At 36.2% G+C, this 18,216-nt stretch overlaps 2 protein-coding genes across 8 annotated transcripts in view; one reads left to right on the forward strand and one right to left on the reverse strand.

Annotated features, from left to right (window-relative positions):
- Positions 1-4,865, reverse strand: part of MRE11 (MRE11 homolog, double strand break repair nuclease) — a 79,786-nt gene extending 74,921 nt beyond the window's left edge. For 2 of the 7 annotated variants that reach the window (XM_036028647.1, XM_036028648.1), the window contains exons 1-3: positions 4,739-4,844; positions 3,945-4,062; positions 2,173-2,305 (exon numbers count right to left, since the gene is read on the reverse strand). In XM_036028647.1, the coding sequence (XP_035884540.1) occupies positions 2,173-2,305; positions 3,945-3,964 (153 nt within the window). In that variant the 5' untranslated portion in view covers positions 3,965-4,062; positions 4,739-4,844. Of the gene's footprint in view, positions 1-2,172; positions 2,306-3,944; positions 4,063-4,472; positions 4,642-4,684 lie in introns of those variants that run through there. The other 5 variants (XM_036028645.1, XM_028516307.2, XM_036028644.1 and 2 more) reach the window with 5 other exon arrangements.
- A 137-nt stretch (positions 4,866-5,002) lies between these two features.
- Positions 5,003-16,538, forward strand: ANKRD49 (ankyrin repeat domain 49). Its single transcript, XM_028516948.2, has 3 exons — positions 5,003-5,267; positions 7,925-8,279; positions 9,714-16,538. The coding sequence occupies exons 2-3, from the start codon at positions 8,001-8,003 to the stop codon at positions 10,173-10,175; spliced, it is 741 nt and encodes a 246-aa protein (XP_028372749.1). The 5' UTR covers positions 5,003-5,267; positions 7,925-8,000; the 3' UTR covers positions 10,176-16,538.
- The last annotated feature ends 1,678 nt before the right edge of the window (positions 16,539-18,216 follow it).

Consider the following 18,216-nt stretch of genomic DNA (forward strand, 5'->3'; position numbering starts at 1 on the left):
AAAATTGGGATTTAAGCTAGATCTTCAAAAATGAACATGATTTAAGTAATGGAAGAAAATGATCACAATCAAAAGCATAGAAGAAACAAAACAAATAAAAAACAGTTTTAGGGGGAAGGGGAAAGGAGGAGTTGTTTAAATCATATAGTTTCACTTTTGCAAGATGAAAAGAGATCTGGAGATCGGTTACACAATGTGAATGTGCTTAAAGCTACTGAAGTGTAATATACTTAAAAATGGGTAAGATGGTAAATTTTATTATGTGCATTTTACAAGAAAAAAATTTTTTTAGTATTTTTAGAAACTGGTTTGTGACTCCAGGGAACACTGAGAAGGACACAGTGACTCGCTTCTATGGTATTCCCACCAAAAGTGAATCTAATCATGAGGAAGTGTGAAACATATCCAACTGAGGAATGTTCTACAAAAATATTATCCTGTGCTTTTCCACGTCAGTCATGAAAGACACAGACAGATACAACAGACTAAAGAAACATGACAACTAAATGCAAAATGCAGTCTTGGATCCGGATTTGGATACTACCTACCTGCTCCCAGACTGCAGTAATAGACTTTACTAAGGTAATTGGTAACATCTTAAAATTACATAATAGTATTGAATCAATGTGAATTCCCTGGTTTTGGTAAGTGTACTGTGCACTGTGGTCATGTATATACAATGTACTCTAAAGTGGTTCACAAAACTGTGTGTGCGTGTGTGTGTATGTAAGCAGAGAGAGGATAGAGCAAATGTGGTAAAACGTAGGAAAAACTGGGTGAAGGGCAAAAACTTCTTTGTACTATTCTTGCAATGTTTCTAAGACTGACAATTGTCTCAAAATTAAAAGTTTTTTAAAAAGACTCTAAGGAACTAGGGAGTAGAAACAAAGCTGGTAGATGGTGCAGGCCCTACAAAATAGAAGACTAAGAGTCAGGCAAAATGAAGGCAAAAAGTAAATGTAATGTGCATCTGGAGGTATCAGCATGGGGCCATGAGGGGAGGGGGCAGTTAAAATAAGGAATGCAGGGAAAGAAAACAAACAAAAAACAAAAAAACAACAACAACAGAAAAAGAAGACCAAAGTAGGAAAAAAAGCTTATGCTCAGGGAAAAAATACTTTAACACTTAAAAGTTAGAAAAGAAAGGATAGCATTCTCCTGGGCCCTAGACTGACATTTCAACTGCGTGCTAGAATGTTTCCTTGAATGTCCTATTGGAATCTGCCAACTCCAATGGCCTAAATCAGAATTCATCACCTTCTTAAGCAGTACCTCTTTCTTAGTTAAAATGTATTTCTATTATTGGTACCACCATTTACCCAAACTTAACACACTTCAGCATCACTGTCATTCCTACTTCCTACAACTAACCAAAGTATGCAAATCCTATCTTTGGAAGATCTCTTACATTCACTTCTTTTCCAGCCTGTGCTACCACTTTAACAAGGCCTCAAACTGGTCTCCAATTCATGCTATATACCCTGTTGCCAGAAGACTTTCTACTGAATTGGGTATAAACTCCTCAACCTAGAATTTGAAGCTCTCCTTAATGCAGTTCAAACCACATTTCTGGTCTTTCGACATGTTTTCCCATAAACACATGGCCCACCAGTGAGCTGACTAGATCTGCTGTTCGTGTAACATACCTCATATTGTCTCACCTGTGTGCCCTTCCTCCTACTTCCTGTGAAATGTATTTTCTCTATGCTCTTCACCGTCAAACGACTACCTACCTTTCAAAGCCCAATGCCATCTCCTTTATTAAACTCCACTTGCTATCCTTATCGAAATATCATCTCTTCCACCTCTAAAATCCCAGAAAAGGCTTTTTAGGATTTTGGGGTTGGGGGGGTTCTTACCACATATGACCTTGCATTTTGGACATTTGTCTACTATATGTTCCTTGAAAGTAGAAACTATGGCATTTCTGCACTCAGAAAATACCCTATCAGTACTTTTGTAGATTTTTACAGACTATTTTCAGAAGTAGGAGCTACTTCTACTCAGGGCATGAAGCACACAAAACCTGCTCTGGGTTTTTAGTATACTGTTATTTAAACAGGCAAAGTGAGCCCATAAGCATATAAAACAAACTTCTAATTCTAAGAAGGAAAAGGAGGCTGCTGAATAAGGGAACACAGGAGAAACTGCAAAAACATTAACCAAACTTACTCCATTTTCCTGGGCAAGTCTTAAAATTTCATCAAATGTGACAAATGTATCGTTTCCTCTGACTGCATCTTTCTCCATAAATCCCAGATGAATATCAGTGGCAACTAAGATTTTAAACGTATTTTCATCATCACTATATTAAAAAAAAAGAAATGTTTCAATATAATTCATTAAAAGAATATTCAGGTAAATTGAAACCTAAACTTATAAAATAAATAACAGCAGTTACGGAGTAAAATCACTTTTTTAGTTTTTAAACTAGGTCTGAAAACTTGAAGTATTCAAAAGATCTTTCTCCTCACATAGTTCGCCTAACACTAATTCAAATACAGAACCAATGTGCATAAATTTTAAAAAGGTCTGTGACTATTTCAAAAATTTATAGCCTTGTCACAACCAATTTTATACTCATTCATACCCTAGACCTAAAAGCTTTATTGTTTTCCTATTGTTTCAAAGCAAAAACCCAAGAAGATTTGATACCTTATCTAAATTTGCTATTTATCCACTCTGTACTCCTCTAGGAAAAATTAGAGCTAACTGGTTAATTTTAAAAGCTCTCCCTCTTATTTTATAAGTATATTCCATGTTAGTAAATTAGTAACTTACATTTGGGCCCCTGAGTTGCTTATTTTGACTCTCTACTCTCTACACTGTTAAGTGTTTCCTTAACAAACACTTGGCCAAGAAACAAAACAGAATTATTTACAATTCCATTCAAATTTGTTAGTATTCAAAGGTACTTTCATGGGAAGCAGCAAGGTAATAGTTATTAATACTCTCAAGCTTAATGTATGTTTTAACATTTTTAAAAGTATTTTTATATCTATGATCTCAACTCAACTCACACAGGTTGAGTTAGCTATTGTTATCTCTGAAATATAAGAAGGCTAGACACAGAGAAATTAACTGATTTATTGCACAACTAAGAGAAACAGGACTAAAATCTTTTAAAATTCAGGCTATTTTTCACTAAACTATCACTATGGACTTAAAAGTATACATATACATATACATCTCCAAAATTCAAATCTTTATATGCAAGAGATTTTTCCAGAAAACATTTCTCTTCAGAAACTTTAACAACATTATGCACACAGTTCTGCTATGTACAAAAAGGTAGATCTGAATACTTTTGGATCACATTACTCCCCTGCTTCCACAGCAACTTATGAAGTATTTTCATGACTGTCTCATTTAAAAGTCAAAATCTAAGGAAGGCATTTTTATTCCAGTTATACAAATGAAGAAACTGAGGCAAAGATTAGACAATTGCTAACTTGCTCAAGGTCGCACAGAATTAACCAAGGAATTAAAACCATGGTAAAAAACTCCAAGTCTAAAGCTTTTTCCACATAATTGTTCCTTTTATCTTCATCTTACTCAAAAGTATTTCAAATTACTACAGCAGTTTAGTCCTCTAAAAAGTGCTTCAACAGACTTCCCTTGACTACTAAGACTTTATCATGAAAGTTCAAAAATATTTATAGCTCCAATATTTTACGACAATACCCAAGAACATAAATTTACATACTATAGCAACACAACCAAATTACTGCAAGACCCAATCTATTGCTGCATATTACCTTTTTGTTAATAAACATAGTATGAATTTTTAAACATTCCAAATATTCTTTTTTATGACTATCACTTCTATTCATAGTCAAGCTATTTGGTGCTAATTTATTAAATGGTTTCTTTTAGGGTGATCAGAGTTGACAAGTTTCTAGAAACCCAAAGCAACAAAAATATTCCAGACGACAGGTGCTTACAGGGCTTCTGCAGGGCTCATTTCTATGGTCTGTCAGTCCAGTTACTCCAGGACGTTTTCTCTCCAACTAACCCCTGGTCCTTTGCTCAAATGTCAGAAAACACACTCGATTCCAAATTCTAAAAACAAAATCATATTATTATAACACACACATTTTAAAAAGGCAGACTGGCAATAATGGAACTCTCATTTTCATCGAAGCACCTACGGTACTTTTAACAGCTAAGAATAGAAATGAGCGCATCTGTAGTGCCATTCTAGCAGTTTCCCATCCTATGGGAAACTGCTAAATTACTGGGCAACGTTAAGTTCTGGTTTAACACAGTGTGCAGAAGTGTTAAAGGTGCTTGCATAGGCTACTCTGAGGCATGGAGGCGAATCCCTACTTCCTACTTAAACACAAGATTTTCTAAAGGAATGGGCTAGTTTCGTAAAGAGAACGGCCAAGCATTTAAGGCAAGCGTCAATAAACAGAAACACGTGGTCTACAGAGAAACAGCAGCGGCCAGCAAACAAATGGCCAGCACACTAGGGGAGGAGCGGCTGCCATCGCGAAACAACCTCTCCCACGTCCAGATATCCCCAGTGCCGTGGTGATTCCAAGCCTTAGCATGCCCCACGCGGAACCCTCCAAGGCTCCTCCCCAGCCCACTCGGCCCATTCTTCTCAGAGGGTCAATCCACTTTGGGCTTCCGCCCGGGATGCTGCAAAGGTAGGAGACGGGTACGACACCTAAAATACCGCACACTTAAGATTCTCCAAAGCCACATACTGGGACCCAAGGCTGTCTTTTACCCGGGAAGAAGGAGTGAGACGCGTAAGCAGAAAAGCACCAGACCAGCCACAGCTTGCCTCTGAGAACTGCTCAGCCCTTAACCGGAATAAGGCGGGAGAAAAGAGCCAACTCTTTCTCTCTCGCGGTACTTCAACGTGGACGCGAGCAGTTCCAGTCCTCTTCGGCTCTCATTGGCTGTCGAATGCGAGAACGAGCTAGGAAAGTAGCAGCGAGACCCCGCCCTGGTATAAGAGCCAATCCTAAGCAACCTTGGGAACTAACCCCGGAAGCGAGGTTTTCGGCGGCGTTATCTGCTCGGTAAGGTGGGTACCTCTTCCTTGCTCAGTACCAAGATATAGGTACCCTGGTGCCACCTAAGAACTCCAGCGGGTAGGGGTCGGTCGTCTGTCGACCCCGACGCCGTCAGGGACTCTGCTGTGGGCTGTTCTGAAGGCCGCAAGAGCTACTCCTGGTCCTGTGAAGCGACCAGCCGGTGCCTGCCGGAGGGCCGGGACTGGTGGCCTTCCCTCTTACTCTCACTGCCCAGAGGTAGAGCATTCAGATCCTCAATTTTACAAGCTTGTCCCTGCTTCCCCTTAGCCCTTCAACCCGCATTTGGCACATCTGTATTGTTTTGTGCTGGCAGCAGAATATAGTGCAGTAAAAATAATGTGAAACTTTTGATTTAGAAAAGGCTTTCAGTTCCATTGAAGTTCCTTGATGTAAGTTTTAATCTGTTCGAACCTCAGTTTCCTTCACCTGTAAAATGGGGTTTAGGGCCCTACCTGTTACTGAGTTGTTTGTGAATGTGCCCCGTTGGTTAAGAAACATACCCTATTTCTTCCTGGTGAAATATAATCAAGTAAGAATCCTGATTGACTTTTTAAATCCTGAATCAGTGAGATGCACCGGGGTGTAACTTTTTAAATTAAATCCAACAAGAGATTTTTATGTGTAATTTTATGTAATTTTATCGTATCTGGAGCAGTAAATTCGAAGTTTATTTTTTAAAAAAGAGAGTCTTCATAAAAGGGAAAGGTGGGCCATGATATCTGTGCTATAAATTGATGTAATTAACAAGTGAATTTTATATTACTAGTATTTATTGTTTCATGAATTGATGCATGGTCACTTTTTTAAAGATTATGTTTATTTATTTTTAGAGAGGGAAGGGAGGGAGAAAGAGAGAAAGAGAAACAGCAATGTGTGGTTGCTGGGGGCCGTGGCCTGCAACCCAGGCATGTGCCCTGACTGGGAATCGAACCTGCGATTTTTTGGTTCGCAGCCCGCGCTCAATCCACTGAGCTATGCCAGCCAGGGCGATGCATGGTCACTTTTGCTTTGCAAAGTTCAGGGAATAACTTGAGAATAAAGAAAAAAGTAAGGACTATTAAAATATAAAGCAATTCTCATAGCATCTCTCATAGACTGACAAGTTGGACGGGCCTTGGAAGTTCTTTAGTAAAATCCTTACATTTTACAATGCGGTAACAGGCCCAGAGAAAGTACTAGTCATGAGTGGTAGACTTAAATTTGAGTTTAATACTCTTGGCACTAGTAACAAAATCTAATGCTACATTAGGATTGTATACTATTAAACTTGTAAAATTAGGTATAAAGAAGTGAGTATCTTATGAGTATGACTAACTGCAACTTCTCAGAATCCACTCCAGTCAAAATCAAGCAATAGGACTTTAATTAAATTTAATTCTACAATATTTCTGTATATGTGGGACATAAATATAAGATCAATATAGTCCCTATACATAAACTTAAGAGTCCAAAACAACAAAAATTAGTGGTGAAATAAGACAATATATAGCACACAAAAAAGTAGAAATGAGAGAGAGATAATCTGGAAGATCAAGAAGGAATTAATGAAAGAAATAACACCCGAGAAGAGGACTGAAAGATGATTTAAAACAAATATAGTTGGGAGGCTGAAAGTGGTATTTTTGAAAATGTATTTTTCAATCACCGTTGGCATGCAATATTATTATGTTAGTTTTTCAGGTGTACAACATAGTGATTAGACATCTATATACCTCACATTGTAATCACTCTGATAAGTAGAAATTGTATTTTTAAAATATTCATTCTTCTCATTTTCTTTGATTGGTTAATGTTTAATATGCTGTGTAACTTTAAGCTGATATTTGTTTATAAATTAATATGGCAGCCTAGCAGAATAAGCATCACATACTTTGGGAAGCCTTCTCTAATCCCTTAGGGCTGGGTTAGTTTTGACCCTCCAAACACACTGTATCTGGACATGGTCCTATCATAGCATTTACTCTGCTGTCTTCACCAGTCACTCCACCTTGACCATAAGCTTCTTGAGGTTCAGATGTGGATCTTGTTCATTATTGAATCCCAGTGCCCAGAGACTGGCACATACCAGCCATTCTATTCATATTTGTTAAATGAAGGGTGAATCCCAGCCAAAATTCAGTTTCAAAACAAGAAGTAATTAAGAACAATAGTTGTCTGTCAATGAATCGGACTGCTTTTACAGCAGTGAATTTTCCCAAGCCTGAAATTATTAAAGTAGAAATAGGATAACTATTACAGATATCATGATAAAGATATCTGCACTGATGAGAGATTGGGACACATGTCCTTCGGGGCTATTCCGTCTCTAAGACTGCCTGATTCTTTCAAGTAGACTTTTGTTTAGAAGTTTTTGTTTCTGCTCTATAGTATCTATGTGTCTAGTTTATTTTAAAAAATGTATCTGTTTTATTATAATTTAAAAGCTTCAAGCATTTCTCACTCTTAATATAATATAGTCTCTAAACCAATAGGTTCAAAATAAATATAGGCATACCTCAGAGATATTATGGATTTGGTTCCAGACCACTGAAATAAAGCTAATGGTAAACTTTTTGCTGGTGAAGGGTCTTGTCTTCAATTTGTAAAAAAAAAAATCTTTCTGTGAAGCATGATAAAGTTCAATGCAATGAAACAAGGTCTGCCTGTATAGTTATAACCACTGACTTAGAAGAAAACAACAGCAAAAAAGAACTTTTAGGTTATTAAAGATATAAGTAACAAATCTATCAGCTCTGATACTTAATGAATATAAAGGGTATCAATAAACACCAAAGAGTTTAAACAGGGTTTATTTGTGTATGTGTATAAGACATATATGGTGTTGATAAAGCCTCAGTAACTGTTTTGCTAATAATTTTTGTTTGTGTTTTCAGATCTTAAGGAATAAAATAAAGCAGACACAATTCATCTCTAAAAAGATTATTTATACTTTGGTATTTGAAATGCTTTATGTTTAGAATAGTAATAAAAATGGAAAAAGAGAAAGTAAATAATGATGGACAGCCAGATCCAGAGAGTTCCTTGGACTTTTCTGAACACTTTAACCAACTTGAGTTGTTGGAAACACATGGACACCTTATTCCCACTGGTACCCAAAGTCAGTGGGTAGGGAATTCTGATGACGATGAGGAACAAGATGAAAAGACTGAAGAGTGGTATCAATTGCAAGAAGAAAAAATGGAAAAAGATCCAAGCAAATTGCTTCTTTGGGCTGCTGAAAAAAATCGGGTAAAAAAAATAATTAAGGAAGAAGTCATAATATAACAGGAAAAGTATTAGATTTGGAGACAGAAGACCTGTCCTTGAATCTCTGTTTGGTCTGTAACTCTCTCTGGGCAAGTCCTACTATTTCTGAACCTCTATTTTCTTATCAGTAAAAATGGCCACCTTAATATCTGCCTCTTTTATACAGGGTTTTGAGGATCAAATGAGGCGATGTACATTGAAAGCACATGGTAAGCTATAAAGAGTCAAATTAGGTATTTGGGGAAGGAGGGAGCTTAAGGATAATTAACTATAAAGAAGGCAAGCAATCATCTATTTTTAAGTCATTTATATTAAGTCATTAGGATCATCTTAGAAACATTATTTAGGAAAGGGAGGATGGGAACATTTATTGGATGCCAGCTATACCATGTGCCTTATTGCATTATTTGATTTAATCCTTGTATATCCCTAAATATAGGTAATGCTTTTCCTATCCCTTTTACAGACTAAGAAATTGAGATTCAGGAATATTAATTTGCCCAGGATCATCAAAGTAAGATGATCCTATTTAACATCAAAAGTCTATTCTTCCCACTCAGTCACTTCTGTCTCACTTGACTAAGTTCCTGCATGTCTCTGTTAGTAAAGTAATAACAAAGTGTCTTGCATTTTTGGAGCATGCTTTGTCCTGCTGGGTGTCCAAAGACCAAACAGAAAATGACTTCCTGAAAACACATGTCTAGGGTTGTTTTAGTTAGAAAGAATTGAGCTTTCATGTCTCAATTTCTTTGTTACCATTACATTCTCATAAGTTTATTTTTTAAAGTTTCATACATTACATGTATTGGTGTGGGTGTGCTACCCCTACAGAAAAACCAATCTAATTATGTTTTCATTACAGCTGACATGTAAAATATTACATAACAATGATAGCCTATATTACTTATCTAGGACTAAAGCTTTTGTGCAGTAAGGCTTAATGGTTTGCTATTAAGAGAATCACATTTAGAATCAACAGTTTATGGTTAACAGTTTATGGTTAACACTAACTTGTTCATTCTTTTTCTTTTTTTTTTTTAAGATTTTATTTATTTTTAGTGAGAGTGGAAGGGAGGGAGGGAAACATCACTGGTTGCCTCTCAGGCGCCCTCTACTGGGGACCTGGCCCACAAGTCAGGCATGTGCCTCGTCTGGGAATCAAACTGATGACCCTTTGGTTCTCAGGCCAGCACTAGATCCACTGAGCCACACCAGCCAGGGCTAATTTGCCCATTCTTAAATCAATTACCCTCTCCCCTCAAAAAATGAAATCTTATTTTTATTTTAAAGTCATCTTCTAACAAGTAGGTTTTTATTTAACTTAATTAAATGTAGCACCACCAGACAGTTTAATTTTCTCAATTTACTGCTTAGTGTTGAGTTGGGTTTTTTAAAGATCTCTCTTTTCCTTTTTAGCTGAATACAGTGCGGAGGCTACTTTCTGAAAAGGCCACTCATGTGAACACTAGAGATGAAGATGAGTATACACCTCTTCACCGAGCAGCCTACAGTGGACACTTAGAAGTTGTCCGTGAGCTAATAGCACAAGGAGCAGATGTTCATGCAGTGACTGTGGATGGCTGGACACCCCTGCACAGTGCTTGTAAGTGGAATAATACTAGAGTAGCATCTTTCTTACTTCAGCATGGTGCAGATATCAATGCCCAAACAAAAGGCCTCTTGACGCCCTTACATCTTGCTGCTGGGAACAGAGACAGCAAAGATACTCTAGAACTCCTCCTGATGAACCGCTACATCAAACCAGGCCTGAAAAACAACTTGGAAGAAACCGCATTTGATATCGCCAGAAGAACAAGTATCTATCACTACCTCTTTGAAATTGTGGAAGGCTGCACAAATTCTTCACCTCAGTCTTAACGGTTCTGATCATTTTCTTAAGTTTCTAAGTACCAGTGCCTCCTTTGTGCGAGATGTCAGAAATCCCCATAATACAAAGTTGACATCAAAAGTCTTACTACAGAAATTCAGTGGTATTCATTATATCCTTCCCAGTGAATTGCCTGGCCTTGATGTCAAATGCATTTGAAAGTTGTTTGGATATATCTTTAATGATTTCTGTGGAGTGTGTGATTTTTATCAGGAATAATTTTAACTTACCTATACTTCAAAATTTGTCATGAGTTGTACAGAAAACTAATGATATTTTTGGTGCTGATTCAAGAAAAATGTATTTTTAAATATCCCCCATCCTGAATCTTTGTTGAATATTTAGTATATGACATGTATTTTTATAAGGTAAGGTAACTCAGAATTCAATTTAAAAGTCTTAAATATACTGGTGCAGTTCAGCTGTCATCTCTGTGTTACCATAGCCATTTGCTTTCATTTTAAACCATAAGTACTAACATATATAGTAACTTGAATCCTGATAACTTAATACAGTCAAGAACCTAGCTTTTTGTCTTTTAGAACCTAGACCATTTTTAGGAGACTGGTTAGCTGGTGTTTAATCCATGAATGTTATATACAGCCTCCCCCATCACAATTACACAGTCCTGAAGACAGTCCTACCTCACCCCAGTCCACCTACGTAATTCTTATTCTACTGGTGAGTCAGCATGAACTTGCAGTTGTGACACACCCACAACTACAGCTTTGTCGGAGAGATCCTAATATATCTGTTACCCAGCTGGTTTTACCTTTCCAATCCTGCTGACTTGGGCACTGCTCATATAGCCATTCAAGTTCACAAGAAGTATTCATTTTCCAGGGCCCTCATTTTTATAAAAAACATACAAAGGCCGAGTACCAAGGGAAAAGAAATTCTAAGAGTAAGGAGATGATTATTATATTGGGGCTAGAATCACACAATGGCTGAGGCTTTTTAAAAAGCCACAGTGTGGATAGTGACAAAACTATAAATACTCAAAAAATAAGTTTCAAACAAAAAGCATGAATTTTTTTAACTATATAGCTTCCTTGAATCCATACATATTTAGTTATCCAGCACGTTTGTTTACTATCTACTATCAGTGTTTCCAGAATCAGTTTCACATTCACTACCAACCCTCCTGTGACAATTCCTGAAGGCTTTTCTCTTACCTTCTCAATACCAGAACCAACACACAAAACAAAGGGCACTAAAACAGTGGCCCCTTCCTTCAGTTATATTTTTTAAATGTCCACCGAGGTTTGTCTATTCTGAGCCAACCCTTGTGACCTAATCAACTTAGACTAAATAATAATGTTTAATCAAATATATGTGCCAGTTTTTAGGTAGAACAAAATGAGTCATCTCTGAAAAATTAATATATGAGCTGAATCTTTGTGACAAACAGTATCTTAACAGTTAGGAGAACTTCAGTTATTTTATGTTATGTGGCAAGGAGATTCCTGGGTTTCAGAGTGTTAGTATCTATGACACAAGGATTTTGGCAGAAAGTGAGGGTTGCTTTCTGTTTAATCTGGCCCAGTTAGTGATACCAAATAACAGGTACAGCTAATAGACAGTGACAATATAACAGGATCCCTTCCATCCCAGTAGACTGCTAAGTGAGGCTTCCTAGTTGTCTGAAAGGCAAAGATCCCATGACTCCTTTCTTAATTGAGAGTGAGTTGCATCCATGATTTTATATAAGCTTTCCACTTAAGTATAGGGTCAAAGAAGCCACCTTTTAATCTGACCAGGAGTTGAGTTGAGATGTAACTACCCCTTGGCTTCCAGACCACACAGCACTCAGCTAGTGCATGGAAACCCCTGCCATCCCTGAGGGCAGAATTTATGTTGTTTGCTTCCTTTATGCTTTTCTTAGTACTTACTAGACTTCTCTGTCTATAGAAGGCATTCACTAATTATGCTTTTGACTATATTACTTATCTATAATTTTTAGTTTGTTTTAAAAAAGCTAAATACCTCAGTTTGCAAACAGAATTTTCTCTAATCTTATACAGTCTATCCAAAGACTCTTAAAAAAATAAAGTCTATGCTTTTCATAACTAAGGCTTTAATTGTGATTAACTTACATGCCTGAAAAAGAGGTGACCTTTTGTCATTATTTAAGGGACACATCTTAATTCATAGGCCCTCAGTGGAACTAGATGACTTTATTCTTTTAATCTTAAGTACAATTCTCTGGGAAGCTTTTTGGCCCACAGCCTACCACAGGGATGGGATTTAGAGTCTTAATTCTCATTTTTATTTGTTGGCATCTATTAATGCACACACCACTCTGCTAGGACATCATGATCAAAAGAGTCCCACAGCAGTAGCACTTGCTCTGAGACTTGTGTCCCATAATAAAATGAAACCTCTATATTGGTTCTTGATTCCTGATCAACACATATACCATCCTCACCCTGCCTGAAATGGCTCTAGGAATTTCTGGAACTGGAAGGTACAAAGTATGACCACAAAGTCACTGATTACGCCTTTACTGTAATTAGTTTATTGTGGCATGATCTAGTCCCTCTGTAGGGTTACCAGGTGACCATTTAACTTGTGCAACATGAAGTGCTTTCTCTAAGGGAATTTAAGATCTCTGTTTATTATGTTTAGAAGACCATAAATTAAGAAGGATTGAGTAACTATTGGTGATTTAAATTTCTGAAAATTTCCCTTTGAAACCCTAAATTTTACTTCTGGAAACCTAAGCAAAAATTATGTAAATCAGGCTGTCAGAAAGAAACATAATGTGAGCCACATGTGTAATTTTTAGTTTTTTTCTAGTAGCTGCCTTAAAAACAGGTGAAATTAATCTTAATAATACACATTATTTAATCTAATAAATCCAGAGCATTCATTTCAACACAAAATAGGTATTTTAAATTATTGAGACATTTTTATTTTTTCATAGTATAAGTCTTCAAAGTACAATGTGTACTTTATGGCACACTGCACTTCAGACAGCCACATTTGACTGGTGGCCATGGTTGAACAGGGCAGGTCCAGATGCCAGAAGCATTCCCCAGAGGCACAGCAGAATAGTTAGAAGAAACTAAACTTTGAACCAGACAAATCTGGGTTCAAATACTGATTGCCATCTGTGTGTGACTTTGGTTAAATAAAGTCAGTTTCCTACTATGTAAAATGGAGATAGTGTCTATCATGTTAGAGCTCTATAAGGAATAAATGAGCGGTACTGTAAATAATGTTCCTATTACATAGTAGGTTTCCAAAAAAATGCTATTAAGTGGGTTCCCTTACCCAGCATTTCAAGCAGAAATGTCCTTCCTGCTTTAGGTATTTGGATCCTTGAAGATTTCAAAGCTCTAGCTTTATACTCCTATATGTACTGTAGTTCCTCTCATGACTTCACAGTAAAATATGCAGTATAGAGCTTCTTTCAAGAATCCAAACACCTCCACACTTAGAAAAAATGCCAGCCTCATCTTCCAAGGCCCTTACTAGGTGTCACCAGTCTCCAATAGAAGAAAAAAATTCAGGAAGTAGGCAAAATAAAGAAAAAGAATTTCAGCAAATACTTACAAGGACTTAAAGGATAGGAGATTCTGAGAGAAAATCTATTTTCAGAATGGATCCAGGGCCTTAAAATTGAGAATGGCTTATTGCTCTTTCTGTGCAGCTTCTCTATGCCTAGTGAATGAATTGCTCTTTTAAATTCATACCTGATTTTTTCCCTTTTTGTGATGGGTCTTGTTAACATTGAGAAAATGGAATGAAAACACAAACAAAAGCATTCATTTTTGATTTATTGCTTTAATTGTCCACTTGAAACTCAGGTAAATCTAATTGTTCTCACTAGGAATTTAATGGCATTGCCATGACCATGAGTGCCAACAGGTCTCAGAGAAGCAGAAAATCTCCTTAATGAAATGTATAGCTTATAAAAATATAAAAGCACGTTGCTGCCTAATTTGTTTCTTCCTTCTCTTTCTATTGTAATAAGTTCAGCATTTCATCTCTACTAGGTGTAAAATACTTGAAAATTAGGAAAACATCCCTGGAGAATTAATGTGAGTTCGTAAGGAGCATCATCTCCTGAGCAGTCGTTAGAGCTCCATTTTCAGATACAGCTGCCTTAAATAGAGGCAATTTTTAGCAGTCAGAAAATCAGAAAGTGAGCCTGCCATTATTTCAAAAATCAGGTGACTATCAGGTTTTTTCACTCTTCAATTTAATAACTCAGAAAGCATATCCTGATTGAAGGGATTGATTCTAGGGCTAAGACATAGCTGTGCTGTGAGAATTATGCAAAGACCTGACACAAGAAACAGCTCCTTCAGGGCACGTTCCAGAATGAAAGGCATGCTTCTGCATGTTTCTTATCTGAAGATAAGCAAAGCTTATAAAAAGAATCAAAAGGAAGAAACATTATATTAAGGTCCTTTTCTCCATTCCTTTGACTTTATTTTGTACATTTAGGCAATGAGGAGGTTTTGAAGTCCGTTTAGAAAAGTAAGTATGTCAGGGTCCCCCAAACTTGACGGTGGAACCAAGTAGTTCTTTGTTGTAGGGGCATCCTGGGCATTGCAGAATCTTGAGCAGACTTCTCAACCTCTGCTCACTAGATGCCAGTAGCACCTCCACCTCCTCTTCTCCACTTACGACAACCAAAAATGTTTCCAGACATTGCCAGATGTCCCCTGCTCTATGTCAGGAGATTTTATTATTTGGCTAGCCTCAAAGTTGTTTTATTCACATGCAATTAAATTTTATTTAAAGGGCGTTTTCTTTAGAGTCCTAATATTCATCAGTATATACTCAGAAATTAGATAATCATTGATTCTTTTTTAAATGTTTAGTATTTTATTATCATTTAAACACATTTGAAAATTGGCTAAACCATACAATTAGGAAAAAACTCTTTGAGTGTCATTTGTAAGAAAAACTTCCTACTTCCAGGTTTGATCTCTAGGAAATTTACCCCTTAGGTCAGATTACTTTATTTTTAGAGAAATTCTAACTTCTGGGTATTAATGAAGATGATAATCAAACCCTGATTTTTAATAGGTTGCAACATTACAAATGTGAATTTGTTATTGAATTGTAGAATAAAATGCAATTAAGTTGATACATGAGCACTTTACTTCTAAAAGAAAAGGGATAAACAAAACCAACAGCCTTTGTCAGAGAAGAATGAGCTGTGGAGGGAGCTAGCCAGTTCCAGGTATGAAACAACTGGAGAAATAGACGATACACTCATAATGTCATTACAGATCTAAAATTCTTGTAGGTTATTTAAATAAATATAAAAATGATATGGTATAATTTATTTTGGCAATTACGTCCACTTTAAAAATTCCAAGATAAAATATATCAAAATCATAGTGTAAAAAAAATTCTACATTTGTTTATCCCCAATCATCATTTATATAATGCCTGAATGCAAGAGTCTCATCTGATCTTATTTATGGAAGTCCTTATATGTCCAACGTAAGATACACCGAATCACTGTGATATTATTAATAGCTAACAATGGAGTGCTTAGTGTGTACCAACTGTGCTGTAGGTGCTCACACACATTATTTTGTGTGAGCCTCACAATAACCCCATGAGGTAAATGCCATGGTAGACATGAGGAAATTGGGCTAATGGAGGTTAAGTAAATCACCCATTGTCATGAACCAGGTTTCCAGAAAGCTCACGATTAAATATTACAGCTTTTCATCTGTGGTGGTCTTGAATGTTAATATCCATGTACCACCAGTTTATCAAATAATCATAACAAAAATTAAATTTTGTATTATTTTTATGTAGTTTATTTATGGTAGTATTTGAGGATATAAAAATTACCATTAGCAGCAAATTGCATTTTATGGCATAAAACATAAGTAAACAAGTTTCATTAAATCATAAGCACCTGCCTTGCTGGTATGGTTTAGTTGGTTGGGTGTCATCCTGAAAATTGATAGGTCACTGGTTCAATTCCTGGTCAGGGCACATGCCTGGGTTGTAGCTGCAGTCCCAGATCTTGGAGTACAAGAGGCAAACCAATGTATGTTTCTCACATTAAAAATAGTCTTTTTTTAAAGGCAGGAAAAAATTTTTGGAAGTGGTAGAAATGTTCTGTATTTTGATTGTAGTGGTAGTTTTGCAGATAAATGAGTATACAAATGCCCAAGTCATTAAATTCTATACATTTAATGGAATTAAGTTTTTGTACATAGTTATACTTCAGTAAAATTGATTTTTTAAAATTAGACATCTTGCAATGATTAATTTCATCTTTTCATTGTCCATAGCAAGTAGGGGCATATGAGTATCTCTTCACCAAATTTAAGGGGTATATCTTCCTTGGGGCTGCAGAGTCCTGTGAATTATGCAAATAATAATAATAATGATGATGATGATCTCACCTATTCACTGGAATTTTAAAGTCCCAAGCAAAAAGCCCTTTGTAATTGGAAGGAGCAGTTTCTCCATTAAATGCCACAGTAGGAAGCAAAATAATTGTCCGAAAATAGTCCATTTGACAACATTCAACAAATTAGAAAAGATGGCTTAATTATTATAGGAAGGATTTTGTTGTCTTTTAAAATAATTTGGATCAGGCCTTGGCTGGCGTGGCTCAATGGATTGAGTGCCCGCCTGCAAACCAAAGGGTCACCAGTTCAATTCCCAATCAGGGTACATGCCTGGGTTGCAGGCCAGGTCCCTGGTGGAGTGTGTGCAAGAGGCAACCACACGTTGACATTTCTCTCCCTCTCTTTCTCCCTCCTTTACCCTCTCTCTAAAAATACATAAATATGATATTTTTAAAAAATTAAATTAAAAAAATAATTTAGATCAGGAATGTTAGAAATTAGGATATCAGAGTGATTACAGCATCTATTCAATAGTTCTCTGGTGGAAAAACAGAGCATTAAACATCCATTGCTTACTCAGTTGCCCTGTTACTAAGCAGAACATGGAAATGACTTCTAGAGATGTGTTCAAGATCTAGAGAATTAAACACAAAATGTAAAAATTAATCTACCTAGTTTTTACTGATGTATCATTAACACAAAGTAATGTAGTAACAATACAATGTATAATTTCTTACAAGAAAATGTTATTGGGGTTTGCCTCCATCTATTGAACATATCAATGTTTTAATTAAAATGAGAAAAGGATAAGCCATCCTGTTTTTGTTGTTCACTTTCAGTTTTTTAAAATAAAAAAGTAAAGAATAATAACCACATTTTCTAGGTAAGCAGTAAATTTTAAACTTATTTTTATTAGTAACTTGTTCCCAAAAAGATTTCAGGTGGTATATAATTTAAAACATATAATAAATAGGAATAGAAAATCAAAAGCCATTTAGAAGGAGAAAAAAAGGAAATAAAACACCTAAATTAATATATTGTAATTACTACTACAACTATTAAATTATCTCTAAGTATTTTCATATTAGACACAAAAAGGGAAAAACTAACTGCATAATTCCTTTTTATTTGATCAAAGTAAACCATACTTTTGAGTAAAATTTTCAGACTAATTTTTTAACTAAAATATACTTAATTTTTGTATAATTTTGTAGAAGTATAGAAAACAGTAAAGTTCATAAACCTTGGTGCATTCTACAAAGTGAACACATGCATGTAACTACAACCCAGATCTAGATACAGAACACAACCAGCACCGCCTGCTCCCCGCCCAAAAAAAAGGCAAAAAGGGAACTTGAAGGTATATTTACATTGATGAGTTTGGAGTTCTGTAAAGAATAATGACAGCAAGGAGGACATTTTCTGCCACTAAAGAGGTGGCAGAAAAGTCAGGAAAATGTAGTTTTGGAAACCAAGAGGATGTTTTCAAGAAAAAATGAGGTATAAATCATTGTCAAATGCTACTAGAGAGGTAAAGAAACGTGAGAAAACATAGCTTGATTTGAAGACTGGTAGGTACTTGGTGACCTTCAAAAGACTAAATTCAATAACATGATGAGAGTGGAAACAGGCTATGGGAAGTTAAAATGTGAATTGGGCCCTCACTGGTGTGACTCATGGATTGGGCATCATC

The sequence above is a fragment of the Phyllostomus discolor genome, chromosome 6, assembly GCF_004126475.2.
Source record: "Phyllostomus discolor isolate MPI-MPIP mPhyDis1 chromosome 6, mPhyDis1.pri.v3, whole genome shotgun sequence".
Classification (NCBI taxonomy): domain Eukaryota; kingdom Metazoa; phylum Chordata; class Mammalia; order Chiroptera; family Phyllostomidae; genus Phyllostomus; species Phyllostomus discolor.

Coding starts and splice junctions, on each gene's coding strand:
- ANKRD49 (XM_028516948.2), top strand. CDS start 8,001: ATGTTTAGAATAGTAATAAAAATGGAAAAAGAGAAAGTAAATAATGAT. Junction 8,280..9,713: donor GGGCTGCTGAAAAAAATCGG/GTAAAAAAAATA, acceptor TTTCCTTTTTAG/CTGAATACAGTGCGGAGGCT.